This window comes from Corvus moneduloides, chromosome 1 (assembly GCF_009650955.1).
Source record: "Corvus moneduloides isolate bCorMon1 chromosome 1, bCorMon1.pri, whole genome shotgun sequence".
In the NCBI taxonomy this organism is placed as follows: Eukaryota; Metazoa; Chordata; class Aves; order Passeriformes; family Corvidae; genus Corvus; species Corvus moneduloides.
In genome coordinates this window covers 77,430,922-77,446,585 of record NC_045476.1, presented here as the reverse complement: position 1 = coordinate 77,446,585, position 15,664 = coordinate 77,430,922, and the positions used below count along the sequence as shown (strand labels likewise).

Sequence of the window (15,664 nt, the reverse complement as noted above, 5' to 3'; positions counted from 1 at the left end):
TGACAAGAGAAGGCACAGGCCTGAACTTGCCGAGTGTGTAGGTTGGCTCCCCATCCTGTGCTGTCCTGCACATTGCCTTGGGCTGCAGGATGACCTTTGTGTGCAATCAGAAGGGAGGAACCTGTAGGTAGCTCCCACTCAGCATGAGTGACTGCATCCCCTTTTCACGGCGATTCCAACAGCAGGGAACAAGTCTGTTGGTTTAGGGACAGCTCCACAATGAAATGCCTGGAAGAGGAAAGGGTAGCGGAGCTGTAGCTGCCCTCTTTCTTGGGACAAGCATTGTCAAATAAGGATGTGTGACTGAACTGTTCATACTGCTTTGCACAGCTGTGCTGGACAGGACAATTCATTGCCAGCTGTCCCAAGTAGTCTTCCAAGTGCAGGAAGGTTTGCTTACTCTCTCTAGACCCCATGTCAAGCAGACTGTACAAGACCTTTTAGTGTTGATGCTATGCTGATAGTCTGCTCTGATGCAGTTTTTCATTTGCTCTTGGGTATATTCTGTTGCTTAAAACTGGCTTTGCATTAACTCCTGGTCTGAGCACAGAAAACCACACCAGACCCCTCAGAAAGAGCACGGCTTGCCTTTATCATACATTATCACAGCAGAGCTTATTATCCTCCACACATTTGCTTATTGTGGGTGTGTTCTGAATCTGAAACTCCAATTCTTGGGAGAGAAAACACGATTTTTGTGTAACTTATGGAACAAAACTCTGCATTAAATGCAAACAACGCTGTTCTGCAGGTCTGGAACCAGGACACTATACAGAAGTCAAATTCACCAGGTATAAAAAACCACTGGGGTAATTTTTATTCTATTCTTTCAGTGTGATGATGTGAAAAAAATGATTACTGATAAAAGTGCAGCTTCTTCCTGAATCTGTTTGTAGGTCCTAAAATACAGGCTATATGTCATGAGCTGGACTTGTGATACAGGTCTGGACACTTCTGTAATTCATGTATGGCAGACCAGACTAAGGGAATGGGAATCACGGTTGTGTAGCACAGAGTCTTGAAGGACATTTGAAAAGCAGATTTCACTGAGTTAAATACCCTGACCAGCTCTTACATGCAGCAGTGGAAGACCAGTGTGGTAGAACTAAACCCTGATGAACACATAGTGGTCCTGAACAAAAAAGGGATAAAGAGTGAAAATAGTGGCATAAATCTGAGATGCACTATAAACAATGTGAGAAAACAGCTTATTTGGTGAAGACACACAGATTTGAAGAATCAGAGTATGTCACATTGGAAGGAAACTATAAGGACATTGAGTTCAGCTCTCTGCTCCTTGCAGGACTTCCTATAAATAAACCATATGACTAAGAACATTGTCCAGACACTCACTGAACTCTGACATGCTGGGTGCTGTGACCACTTCCCTAAGGAGCCTGTTTCAGGGTGTGACTGACCACCCTCTGGATGAAGAACATTTTCCCAGTGTCCAGTCTAAGCTTCCCTTGATGCAGCTTCATTCCATTTCCTCAGGTCCCATCACAGGTCATCAGAGAGAGGAGATCAACACCTCCCCCTCCACTGCCCCCATCGAGGAAGTTGTAGGCTGAGATGAGATCACCTCTCAGCCTTCTCTTCTCCAAGCTGAACAAGCCAAATCACCTCAGACGATCCTTGTAAGTTTTGTCCTTGAGGCCTTTCACCATCTTTGTCACCACACTCTTACAGTGTGATGTCCTTCTTACATTGAGGTGCCCAAAACTGCCCCCAGCACTCGAGGTGAGGCCACATCAGTGCAGAGCAGAGTGGGAAAATCATAGAATCATAGAATGGTTTGGGTTTCAAGGGACATTAAAGATCCCCCCCAGGGTCAATCACCTCCCTCAACTATCTGGTGATGCTGTGCCTGATGCACCCCAGTATGTGGTTGGCCCTTTTGGCTACCAGGACACACTGTTGACTCATATTCAACTTGCCATCTACCCAAACCCACAGATCTCTCTATGGAGGGCTGTTCTTAACCTCTCATCCTCCAATCTGCACTTGCAATGAGGATCAGCCCATCACAGATGGAGAATCTTGCAGTTACTTTTGTTAAATTAAATACATATGGTGACTGCTGAGCTCTCCAGTCTATCCACATCTCTTTTTAAGACCCTTGAGGGAGTCCACAGCTCCTCCTAGTTCAGCATCGCTGCCATATGCCCACTTTGGCACGTTCTCTTCATCTTTTTCATCATCAGCTTAGAAGGATAACTGATAATCATTATTTTGTGGGCACAAAGCTTAAAAGGAAAGCAACGTGTGATACATACCCTGTGACTTGAGGTCGAGGCACACCTCCCACTATTTGATATGTCAGGTTTTCTTCTGGCTGCCTAGCACTAGAAAGCACTTCTGCCTGTCCTGATGTCTGTGTTACCACCTCATGTCCTGAGCTACACACTGACAGGGAACAATTCATCAAGGGGAATGTAGATTTATATGGCACATTTATTTTCACAAGAGAAAGCAGACTGAGGCAAAGAACACTGGACTGCCTAAACTTTTGGCAGCAGTACAGGAGCCTACTCTCCTTATCAGAGATCACAGTTATGTCCCATATATTCTGAAGAATTAAGTTGTACAGACTTTGGGATCTCCCTCCTCTCTTCCCCCATTTCCCCCCCCCCCCGTTTTAGAAATCACACAGTGCTTTGCAGAGGTCAGAACGGTTTCATAACTGTTTGTCCATTCTATTGTTTCAATACAGAACAATAGCTTCTGTAAGTGAAATGCTTTTATAACTGAAATATATTTGCTATTGTATATTATGATTGTCCCACAGACCATGAACACTCCTCTAGCTGGATTTCACCGTTCCTCCATCATCTGTCAGGCCATTGAGTTACTCATGGAAGATCTGAGAGATACAATGCAAGTGCATACACAAATACATTTGGAACTGACTGTTTTTTACTTTGTCTAATTATGGTCTGCTGTTAACCCCTGAGAATAAAACACTTCGCTATAAAACCACACTCATACAAAGAAAATGTTTCTTTTTTGACTTTCATCTCAATTGTTTTTGTCACATGCACCCTTTTTTATTTCCCCAGTTTTGTTAGTAGAATAAAAGGCTAGGTCCTGTTCTCCCTTCTATTCTGTCTAGCATGGCCGCATTTTGTACATTCAAAAAGGATCATCTGAAAGAGAGTTCTGGTCTATTACTACAACCATAATAATAAACTGACTAATTACTGACATATTGACTAATAACTGCTAATTATGTGTGACATCACTAAGGTTTTCACATTTTTTGTTTTTACTGCCATCCCCCTATCTACTTGTAAATGAGGCATTATTTCCTGGCCTTTTCTCCAGCCCAATGGCCCTGATGTACTGGTGAAAAGCACTGTAATACGGAATAAAAAACTAATATTTGTTGTCCCTTTCATCGAACACGAACCCATTGAAGCAAAAAAGTGACCTAATACCATTAATTTATTTTTATGGTGTCAAAAGTCAAACTTCTGAAGGGCAACAATGGGTGGGTCACAACTCGGACTGTATAAATTCCCCAGGGCTCAGCCAGTATACCCACATACAGCTGGAAAGCTGTATTGTCTTTGGTGCTGAGGCTTGAAGGTAAGCATTTCTCTAGGAAAATTTACCTTTTCACTCTATTATTTCTTGTTTCTGACTAAACTTAAAAAGAGATAAGTTATTGTTTTGTGTTTGATATTTTTCAGGACAGAATATTTACGTGATATTCTCTACAAATATTACCTGTGTATATGCATTCTACACTATTTTATTATGTGGAAAATCTGAATATTTGTGGCTTTGGGGAGATTTTTAAGTTATTCTTTGTGGTTAAAATATTATTTTGTGCTCAAAACATGATTTTATTTCAGAGCATCTTATCCTCCCATTCAGTATCTTTTAAGATTGATTTTGACAGACAAGTAATAAGTTTTCTTGCTTGACCTCTGGTTCAAAAGAGTGCATTGAGAGCAGAACTGTAGCGTTAAGTGAATTTGCTAAGTTTATTATAGTGTGAAATTTCTCTAAGAGTTGCATTCCTGAAAAATACGGTTGGTGAACACAAGACAACATGGAAAGGTGCATGGGTGGACAGATGTACAGTTTTTAAAAAACTTATAAAGTTGGGAAAGTGAGAGAAATAAGTGTATGTCTGTATGTGTATATCGAAGAGGACAGTCACAAAACACTTTGGTGGAGCTTAACACTACAAAGAGAAACTTGAGAGCCCAGCATTTAGCTCCTACCTAGGGGGCTGGATTTTGAAAAACAGCAATTTAATTTATCAGACAGGTTATAATCTGAGAAAATAAAGCATAATTAAGCAAAGCAAGCTATATCTGAAAGCACAATACAATGAAACATGAATTTTGTGCATCAGTCTTGCTCCTAGACTAGGTGACTTTAGATGAATTGTATTGCCTATAGATGCTTCCATTACTAAAACAAGTGTAAAGCTATGGGCCTTTGAAGATCTACTGACAGTAAGTACTGTGCAACAAATAGATACTTTACTACATCTACTTACTTTTAAAAAATAAAAATGGCTAGCCTCTGCTTTTACCTGTATCTGTCCAAACCTAGAGCAAGTATAATTTGCACTTAAATTTCCAGCTTTGCAAGTATATCAAAGAGATAATATTTACTTGTTTTCATCAAGCTACTATGAAGTACTTAGGAATTCTAGCTCTCAGTGAGTGAAAATAAGTACAGACAATTGTTGTTTGACTGCTTTGAAAAGGTAAACAGAAATCACACACAGATTCCAGACCTCTGAGGAACAGTTACAAAAAAGGTAAATGTATAGAAATGCAGAAGGAAACAGATTTGTGAAAACAGAGTTTCTAACATGCAAGAGAGGTGACATAGCAAAGGACATGTTAACATAGAATGATTTCCAAACTACTTGTTTATATTTTATTGCCTGAAAACTCCTATTAAAGTGTGTGTGCTGTGTGTGCTGTGTGTGCATGGTATTCCCACCATTACATTGTTATTGTATTTCTGCTCTTTGCTCCAGGCACTGCTGTTGCACAATGGGCTCCATCGGTCCAGTGAGCACGGAAGTTTGTTGTGACATATTCAGGGAGCTGAGAAGCCAGAGTGTCCAGGAGAATGTCTGCTACTCCCCTCTGCTCATCATTTCAACCCTGTCCATGGTCTACATAGGTGCCAAAGATAACACCAAGGCTCAGATAGAAAAGGTGAGACTACATTTAAGGATTTAAACCCTCCTGCTGCTCAGGATAATGTTGCTCGGAGGCTTAAAAATGTGTGGTGTCACATATGGTGACACAAAAGCTGTGGCCACCTCAAACTCCCATAGTGTTAAACAAATGCATCAGCCTGAAATCTTGAAACTGGATTTAAATTTTATCATTGTTAGCAGTAGAATTCTCAAAGATGAAAACACATTTGAGTGATCCTTTGTTTATATAAGGAAAGCAGACAAAATCTCTAGGGAAAGAGCCAAAACATATTCCCAGACTGCAAAGTGTTTCATGTGTTTCCTACAGCTCTCACTATCTTGAAAGAGAGTAGCTGGCTTGTTGCCTATAAGAAAGTTGGTATTATTGGTAGCACACAGTGGAGCTGAATCCTAGATGTTCAATAGAAAAAAGGATCATCTAAGCAGGCAACAGTAGGCATGGCTATTCAGAGATGGTACAGACAGATTGCACTTTTTGCGTCATGCAGCTTCTCTGTTAGTTAATAGGTTTGCTTCAAACATTATGTGTTAATCTCAGTTGCATAACCTTTCTGTTGTCATACCAGTTATTTCAACTACTGTTATTCTTAATTACAGGCTATCCACTTTGATAAAATCCCAGGATTTGGAGAGAGCACTGAATCTCAGGTACAGAAATAATTTCATCTCCCTCTCTATGTCAGTTTCTCCTGGGAGCAAAAACTATCAGATAAAGTAGTCTCTTAGCAGTTCCAATCCTACTCCAGTGTGCAGCTAGCACTCCTCATCCAGCATTTGGGAAACACTTCATTCATAAGAATGGACAGGGGAGGAAGGTAAAAGAGGATTCAGAGCAAGCATAAAATGAAACCCATCACCATAATATTGGGCCAATAGGGGGAAATTGTAGATATTTGTATGATTAGGCAAAGTAGCTGGGTGCTACTGGTTAAACAGGACTGGTCGGGAACAAAGGAAAGCCTACGTGATCTGCTGGAGCTAGATTACCGTGGCAGGTAATTAAAAGCCCCCCCGCCCCCAAAAGGTATGAGGAAATTACAGTAGAAAACCATCACCTAATTGTATATATTACAAAATTACTACATCAGCATAGGATGAACAGTTTTATAAGAAGAAGCATCTGAACTACTCTACTCTTTTCATATAGGATGTAATACCTCCTCATTATTAAAACCAGGATAAATCATCTATCTTTTTATTTGTATTCATGTCAATCAGTGCGGCACATCGGTGAGCATCCACACTTCACTTAAGGACATCTTCACCCAAATCACCAAACCAAGTGACAATTATTCGATCAGCATCGCCCGTAGACTTTATGCTGAAGAGAAATACCCAATCCTGCCGGTAAGTTGCTCTAAGATGTGATCTGAATGTCAAAGCTGTAATTTTCTGTAATGCAAAAAGCACTGTAAAAAGTCCAGGTTCTGCTAAAGAAATTTTCTTCCACATGGAATGATTCTCTCTATCACAGCCCTAAACCTTGGGAGCCTTGAGAGAAAATGTGACTAGCCAAAAAGATGTTTGTGCAAAGTACAATAAAGATCCAATCAGGTTAAGGTATAATTAATAAAGGTAATTTTTGTTGGCAAGAGATTAACTCCAACTCTTTTCTCACCTTGCAAAACAAACCTGAAAAATAACTTCAGGTTCGCAAAAATATTGCAAGGTTTTCCATTGAAAGGAACATTTAATTTGAAATTAAAGGAAAATACCATTGCAAAAATTAAAATTTTAAATTGGGCAAAATGAAAAAAACCCCATACTTAACTGAAGTGAATGTTGGTTTTGGATCAAACTCAGTTCGGGAAAACATTGATTAAAATGTTAAAAATTGCTTGAAACTGTGCATGTGAAACCTTAAGATGCTTATAAACTAGCTTATGGTTTACTGATTAGCCTTAATAAGCATATTGCTCATATCTGTTAATTTCACTCTTGCCTTTTGCATTTGCAAAATGCTTTGACATTCTGATCTGAAAATGGCATGCTCTTTCTTTGCAGGAATACATACAATGTGTGAAGGAACTGTATAAAGGAGGTTTGGAATCTATCAGCTTTCAAACAGCTGCAGAAAAATCCAGAGAGCTCATAAATTCCTGGGTTGAAAGTCAGACAAATGGTAAGAGGAAGCCAACTATCAGCATAGGTATTTTCCCTTCTGCCACCATGTTTGAACAACATATGAGAACACTTAAGTCAGGTGCTGAAAAACCAAAGCCTTTCCCTCTGCTCCTTCTCCTGGATAATAGATAAGTTTCCAGATACAGAACTAGCATATAACAATTTTTTTTTCCTCAGACACACTCCTGTTAGAGGACTCTCTCTATCTGTAGAGGCTTTGTAGAAATGTAATACTTCCATTCCTGATAAAAGGGACAGTACTAAGATATGCTTTGTACACATTGATAAATTGTTTGACACCAATGTTTCAACTTTTGTTTGAAGCAAAAAGTATTAAATGTTTGGTTGGGAGACCATCCTGGGATAAAAGGTTCCAATGGTTCTTCCTGTTGTCACAAAATACACTCATTTTGTAACAAGTAAATCTCTGGCTCTTTTATCTCTCACTATAATTCTTTATAGGGAGAGAAACTACAGCCATTGTCAACGGCAGTAAGAAAATCAACCTTGGAACTACAAGATAACAGCTACAAAACCAGAATAATGTCCCTGCTACACCCTCCTTCCCACAAGTCCTGTACCCTCCATTTAATGTTGTAATTTCCAAGTAAGATGTGTTATACACAGATACATTATACATGTTCTTTCTTCCTATGCATTCTTGAAGGGACAATCAAAAATATCCTTCAACCAAGCTCCGTGAGTTCACAAACTGACATGGTCCTGGTCAGTGCCATTTACTTCAAAGGATTGTGGGAGAAAGCATTTAAGGAAGAAGACACCCAGACAATTCCTTTCAGAATTACTGAGGTATGTGGGCGTACAACACTTTAAAGGTGTCACCTTCTAGAATTTATGAAGGGAGTAGACAAGTTGTTGTACAATCTTCCTGAAAAAGAGCAATTATCAGCTTTAACCGTAAGTAGGCATTTCTACACTCTAGGAACAATCTTTGTGAAAACTGTATTGTTTTCTTCGGTTTTGCAGCAAGAAAGCAAACCTGTGCAGATGATGTCTCAGATTGGTACATTTAAAGTGGCAGAGATCCCTTCTGAGAAATGTAGGATCCTGGAGCTTCCATATGCCAGTGGGCGGCTGAGCCTGTGGGTGCTGTTGCCTGATGACATCTCTGGGCTGGAGCAGGTATGGCCCTGGCAGCTGGGTTTCAGAAAACTACAAACATGGTGAAATTTAGGTGCTGAAAAGCTCTTCACAACAAAGTTATCTTAAAGCACATCACCAGCACAGACCTGAATACTGGCAACATGGGATTGTTGCATAGAGGCATGTAGCTGTCTCAGTGGTCCTGCAAAAGTTTGTGCTGAGGATAGATTGCTAAGCAACTGCTTTAGTGGGTAAAATTTTCGTCACTGCAGAACAGATTCTTCTCAGATAAGAAGCTGCTACTCCAGCAGCTTGACCCCCACAGCTTTTATATCTCAATTCCTGCATCCTGAGGAGCTTCCTGAGAAGTTCATATTAGCTCGAGTATTTGTAATTATTGAATAGTTTGACAGCCTTCAACATGCTTCCTTCATACCTTCAAAAATTAAACTATCTAAAAATTGAATATGAGGGGTACTGGAATGGTTAAAACAATGTCAGAAAGTAAAACTTACATGACATATTATTATTGATATGGACAGAATATGGGCATGGGATATTGTCATTGGCCGGAATGCAGTTTGAATAGGAAGAGTTATGTTATAAATCAGCATTCATTGAAATGATTGCACACTAACTTAAAGAACCTAAATTATAAAAACAAAGAGTCATTTGAACACAGCTAGATTTCTTCAGTAGTAACTGACAGCTCACTTATTACTGATGAAATTTAGCTGGGTTCAAATGCCTCTAGATACTGCAGGTATTAATAATTGGTTACCATTAACATTTCCTTACTTGGAGGTCTTAAATGTAGATAGAGCTTACAATTCATAAGCACAGAATGATTTTGGAATATAGTTCTAAAGAAAAGAAGATAAATAGGCAAGATCTTTGGTGAAATTTGCTGAGTAGCCATCTAACTAAGACTATTAATTTGCAGTAAGCCTATTAAAGAAATAGGAAGCAGGACAGAGAAGAGAGAGTCATGGTTTGCTTTCCTCTTCTAGACACATGAATCTGTATATATCCTGAAAATACACCATGGCAAGAGCAGTCAGTTTAATGGTACTGCATTGCTACAAAAGAGGTTGTGCTCTCATCCCAAAGATCTAATTTGTTTGTTTCCTTACAGCTTGAGACCGCAATCACCTTTGAAAATCTCAAGGAGTGGACCAGTTCTAGTAAGATGGAAGAGAGGAAGATTAGAGTTTATCTCCCCCGCATGAAGATTGAGGAAAAATATAACCTTACATCTGTCTTAAAATCCTTGGGTATCACTGACCTGTTCAGCTCATCAGCCAATCTCTCTGGCATCTCTTCAGCAGAGAGCCTGAAGGTGTCTGCAGCGTTCCATGAAGCATCTGTGGAAATCTATGAAGCAGGCAGTAAGGGAGTAGGCTCATCAGAAGCTGGGGTGGATGGCACAAGTGTCTCTGAAGAGATTAGGGCTGACCACCCTTTCCTCTTCTTGATCAAGCACAACCCAAGTGACAGCATCTTGTTCTTTGGCAGATGCTTTTCCCCTTAAAGAGAGGAAAGCTGAAAGAGTTTCTGTCCCTCACAGCAAGACCTAAAGTGCTGCAGTATCAAGTGTAAAAAGAAACACAGACTTTATCTTTCATCCATATTTTCTAAAACCAGAAGGCTTTATTTAAAACAAAAAAAAGGTTAAGGCAGAGAAATTATGCCATGAAAACAGCCTTTGCCTTTCCTTTCTGCAGAGTATTATTATTTACTCATGGATGTTCAGGGATTAAAATTCTGACTTAAAGTAAGCATGGGCATTAACAGAGATGCTCCTGGTGCAATTTAACAACAATAGTGCCAAATCATCACACTGAAAAAACACAACACCTTTTTTTTTGAAAAAAAAATGCGGTCTTCTAACTAAGCCAGGTTTCCCTATGGACAAATTTTATGGTGACTCCTCTGGAATAAGTCACTCAAAATTTCCTAGATTAAACTCTAAACTACCACCAACCATACCTACTCTGACAAAGCAATTGAGTTTTCTTTCTACTCCTGATACTGCAATGCTCTTCCCCACTTTCTAAAGATGCATTTTAGGAATTTTATAATTCATATTTCTTCTTAAGTCTTTGTGGCACAATCATCATGACCAAACATGGCAGGTTGCTATTCAAATTTTCTCCATATATCCCTGCATAAATGGGTCTTGTGGATGTACACTTTTGCTCCTTTAATCGTAATAAAAATTTATTTAAGCAAATGCATTTCATTTGGAGTATTTTAAGTACACCTAGGACAGGGTAATCCTGGTTATATGTACAAATCTGGGGCTTTGGGCAGATGGCAAGCTGGACATGAGTCAGCAGTGCCCTGGCAGCCAGTGGGGCCAACTGTGTCCTGGGGGGCATCAGGCACAGCATCGCCAGCCAGGCAAGGGAGGGGATTGTCTCACTCTGCTCTGCACTGGGGCAGCCTCACCTTGAGGCCTGGGGGCAGTTTTGGGCTCTACAATATAAGAAGAACATCACACTGCTGGAGTGTATACAGAGGAGGGTGACCAAAATGGTGAAAACTCTCAAGGGCAAAACTTACAAGGAGTGTCTGAGGTCACTTGGCTTGCTCTTCTTGGAGAAGAGAAGGTTGAGGGGTGACCTCATCACAGCCTACAACTTCCTCAGTGGGGCAGTGGAGGGCGAGGTGCTGTTCTCCTCTGTCTAGTGACCAGCAAGAGCATGAAGAAATGGAAAGAAGCTGTATCAGCTGTGAGGAACGATCGCATTAGGAAAAGTTTCTTCATCCAGAGGGTTGGTCGCTGGAACAGGCTTTCCCAGGGATGTGGTCATTGTGCCATGTCTGTCAGAGTTCATGGAGTATCTGGACAATGCTCTTAGGCATATGGTTTATTTATAGATAGTTCTGTGAGGAGCAGGGAGTTGGACTCAGTGATCCTTATGGGTCCCTTCCAACTTGAAATACTCTATGTTTCTGTGATTCTTCTATTTGAGTTGGTGCAATGATTTCAGAGAAGTGAGAAATGAGAGTCTGTCTTAATTCTGGGTAAAGATGCAATATTGAGACCAATTTTTTTCCAGGAAGGGGCCAGCATGACCCTTACTCTCTTATTCATGCCATTCAAACTAGTCAGATACAACAATTCCTGCACAAACCATGATTCATCCAGTTTCTCTGAAACAGGAGTTGATAAGCAGTGTGGAAGGCAGCTGGATATGTGCAGAATCTACACGTCACTGAGATACAGCACTGCTGCAGAGAACACAGGAGAAAGGGAAATGTGAAGGTGGTTTTTACTTATCCTTATGGTGTGCTTACAAAGCTGTATGGGCTTTTATTCAGAAGCTAAAGAGAATAATCATGCTAGGAGATGGGATGTCTACGGCGAGTTACAGTTTTTCTCTGGATTTAGTTATTCATCTCTTTGTCACTGAAGATAGGAAGGAAACAGAACTGTGAGGAACTGTCACAAAGAAGTACCAGGAAAGTAAAACAGAAAGATTTTGGGGAGTGCAGTTGCTGCAAGAAGGCTATGCTCTTTCCTGATTCCAGTAGGTACAGCATAGCACCAGTGCTGGGAGGACTGTGGTGGAATGCTTTTTCAGTTCCACCACACAATATTTGCTTGTTCTACTTGTTCTGGCTTCTCCTGCTCCATCCTCCAAAATAACACATACTTTGGTGGGACCTAGGGGACACAACTTGCTGGTAGCAAACACGGTCTTGCAAAAGAACAAAGATAACATGACACCACCTTCACGGGTGTGTAAATAGTTCAAATATGTTCCTTCACTTTCCTTTATCTTAGCTGATTGCTGATCAAGAGATAACAAATGGGGAAATTTATTGCAAGAGAGCTAACAACGTGTTTAGTATTGTCCTAGAGTTTCTGTTGATCTGGTCATGGAAATAGGGCACCTAAATTCTTAAGGACACTTAAATTACAGCAGATTTGTTCTACTCTTCTGCATTATTTCTGCATTATTTCCAGGTTGTTTTAGTTTTTATCAATTAAAACATACTTCTTCACAAACAGAAGAAATGAAGAAGTACATCTGCTCCTGTACATAGACAGATATTTTCAGTGCTACCTCCCGATTTCTGTTGACTTCAGCTGCCAGCACAGCAATGAGCAGTCATATTCTTGTCCTCAGCAGTCATTTCCTTAAAAGAAAAAACCCCATGTATTCCCAGTCCTGTTTTCAGAAACCATTTTGGAATTTGGCAAATCATACCCCCATTAAGGAATGGATGCTGAAGTCCTCAGATCCCTGGTAGAGAAACATTTGTTTGAATGCTAAAAATTTCAACAGCCTTCCACACCTCAGGTACTGTAGCTTCTGTAATAACAGGCACCCAAAGTACAGGCACCTAAAAGAAGAAGCCTGGATCTAGCCCCAAGCTGTGTGCCAGATATCAGACCTCCACCACTCAGCATGGAACAAGTCCTCTCCTTTGTGCCAAGAAATGAGGCTACAGCTTCTTCTCTCCATCCTCAAAGAAGCAAAATAGCACCATGTCTTAGAGACTTCAGCTTTCTGCTGCCTCATGAATTACAGGTGCATTATGCTCTTGTTTACCCACAGAATGTCCTTCAGCACAAGTATGGAAGAAGGCTCACACTCACAGATTTAGGATCTGTCATTAAAGGCTTTTATTGCTCTACCACCACACCCCACACACATTTGTAATTTCAAGCATGCAAAGAGAAAATTAATGCAAAGGATTACTGAGTTGTGCCAATACAAGACCACCCTTGCTTGCTTTCTTGCGGTCTTACAATAGGAAGGTAATTCCATAGACATGACAGAATTACTGTTTATTCCAGGACTAATTGTTCTAATACATAAAAATGCAAGAAATATTGCTGGGTTGAACAAAGTCCGTTATTTGCAAAAGTTGGTCTCCTGAAGTTCACAGAGTTAGAGAGTAACTTGTGTTGGAATGGGCAGCTGACAGTCACCTGGTCTTAACTTCAAAAACGCATCAGGGCCCTTCCCAGCCAAATGTTGCATATCTTTAAATTTGGAGAATCCACAATGTTAGGACTAATTTCATTTTAAATATCAATACAAATATTACTAATGTAGAAGCAGTGTAGACTATCTAGCCAGCTCAGCTTTCTCTCACCAAATGAGAGTTGGTCACACGTGAGAATGAGCCCCACCAGTTCCTTCATTTTGATTCTCCCATGCCCAGTCCACAAAGCTCTCACTGCTTTCCCTTACTTTTAAACCTCTTGGAGTCAATACAGAATTCCTCTGAAAATCCCAAGGAGTGTTTGGTCACCACGTGAACAGCAAATTCCTAGGATGGTTAAAAATGCTAAGGAACAAAAGGGAGATAATAGCTTCATGCTACACATTTTTAGTCCAGAAGCATAATTTATACTTTATCTACATTTTATTATATGGGAATATTATTGGGATATTGTTTGCACCTGGCCTCTCTTTCCTCACTGTTACAGTATTAAACATCACAAGAAAAAGAGTTTAATACCATATAGTCCAACTGTCTTGTGAAAGGAACAAACACTCTCAAATTGCATGCTACTCTTAGGAAAAAAATATTCCAAACTAATTTCGTGCTCTTATTTCTTTAATTCATTTATCACTTACTTTTTCTAAATGCTAGCAATAGCATCCCACATCAGGGAAACAAAGAATTTCTATTAGTGGCACCTTTAGAGAACAGGAACAGGTTCCTGGAGGTGAGCATATCCTTACAAGGAAGGCTGACTTCTTAGTCACAGAGGTAAAATTCCAGTTTAATGGGTCTGATAAGAAGCTAATGTGGAGTGGGAGAATAGTGAGGTGCCAGTTGTTTTTGTAAGGAAGGGAATTACAGATTAAAGGGGGCAGAGGAGGAGCCATTGAACTTCACAAGGCTGTGTGCAGGAGCAGTTCCTCTTTTCCTCTTCCCTCTTTTCTCTTTCCTTCTGCCTCATCTCCCTTTGATATAGTTCATTAACTATCTTTCCCCAAGGCGCTGACTATCCCCACCCTCACCATGCCCTCCTTGTTCCTCCTTGCCCTTTAGCAATCTCTAGTCCTGTGGGCAGTGAGGGAAAAGGGCAGGGCTGGAGTCAAGACATGATTCTAAGAGGAGAAATGTCAGGGCAAGGAAGAAAGCGGGAGGACAGTTTACCCCTCCTACTGCCTGGAGGGACCATCTGCTATGAAATTATGCTGTGTCAGCTAGAGAGGCCAAGATGCATCTCAGCTGCATCTGCAGGAGGTGGGGGAGAGCCCATTCCTCCAGCCACAAACAGAGAGCAGTTGCTCTGCCTTTCCTTAGATGTCCTCTGGTAACTTTCCTTAGCCTGATGTTGCCTCTGTTCCACTGAATTCAAATCAGCCTTGACCTGTGTGTCGGTCTGTCTATGTTCCCAGTAAAGAAATTAGCAACCACAGGAGCAAGGCGTAATAAAAAGGATAAAGGTTATTAAGGAAGATAAAGCCGAAGGTCTAGAAAAGGAAGGAAGATAGACCAAGAAGAAAGAAAAGTCTGAAGCTGCTGAAAGGGACTACTGCACTAGGTTTAAACTACACAGAGATAGTTCTGCTTTTGGCTTTCAAAGAGCTAAAAGCCATGGATATTGGTCAAAAAGATAATGGAGCTATTCAGATCTCCTTACAGCTGAATCAAAAGAGTTTGGAAATGGTTTCGTAAAGAGCAGATGATCATCAGGATAGTTTAAAATAAAGTCCTCAGTGCAATACCCTGCAAGTTCACACTTTTGCAGGACTCACAAAAGTTTGAGGAACAAAATGAAAACCTTCCATCTTATTTCACCTGAGAGCAGAAATGAATATGAGATGATCTTGTCTTGTCATCTACCAAGTCATTAATTTATACTTGGCTATGAAAAGCTTATTAACTTGAACCATGCAAGAGGATGTCGGGTCTCAAGAGACTGAGATCCTTTGTGCTACAGGCAGGGAATGTGAGAGATGGAAAGATGCAATGGCAAAGTCATTGATAAGTCATGTTCAAGTGATGCTCATGACACTCCAGCTCAGCCAAGGTCCTTGTCAGTCTAAAGGGGAAATTCCATTCCAAGCCCTCATTTTTGGGGTTACCCTCTTCCAGGACAAAGCATTACTGTTGCTGTATGTGCACTTAATCAGGTGGTTCAGATCAGTTCCAAGGTTAGCCTAAAAAGCATGCAACTATGAAGGGGCAGCAAGTGCCAAGCAGATCAGAGAATAGCTAAGATTTCCTGTACACCTCCTTAAGTGAGTATTGGGGAAATTC

At 40.5% G+C, this 15,664-nt stretch overlaps 1 protein-coding gene across 1 annotated transcript; it reads left to right on the top strand.

Annotated features, from left to right (window-relative positions):
• Positions 1 to 3,550: 3,550 nt before the first annotated feature.
• LOC116447555 (ovalbumin-like) lies at positions 3,551 to 10,091 on the top strand. The gene is made up of 8 exons (XM_032116852.1): positions 3,551 to 3,588; positions 5,006 to 5,189; positions 5,792 to 5,842; positions 6,413 to 6,541; positions 7,199 to 7,316; positions 7,986 to 8,128; positions 8,306 to 8,461; positions 9,558 to 10,091. The coding sequence occupies exons 2-8, from the start codon at positions 5,022 to 5,024 to the stop codon at positions 9,951 to 9,953; spliced, it is 1,161 nt and encodes a 386-aa protein (XP_031972743.1). The 5' UTR covers positions 3,551 to 3,588; positions 5,006 to 5,021; the 3' UTR covers positions 9,954 to 10,091.
• The last annotated feature ends 5,573 nt before the right edge of the window (positions 10,092 to 15,664 follow it).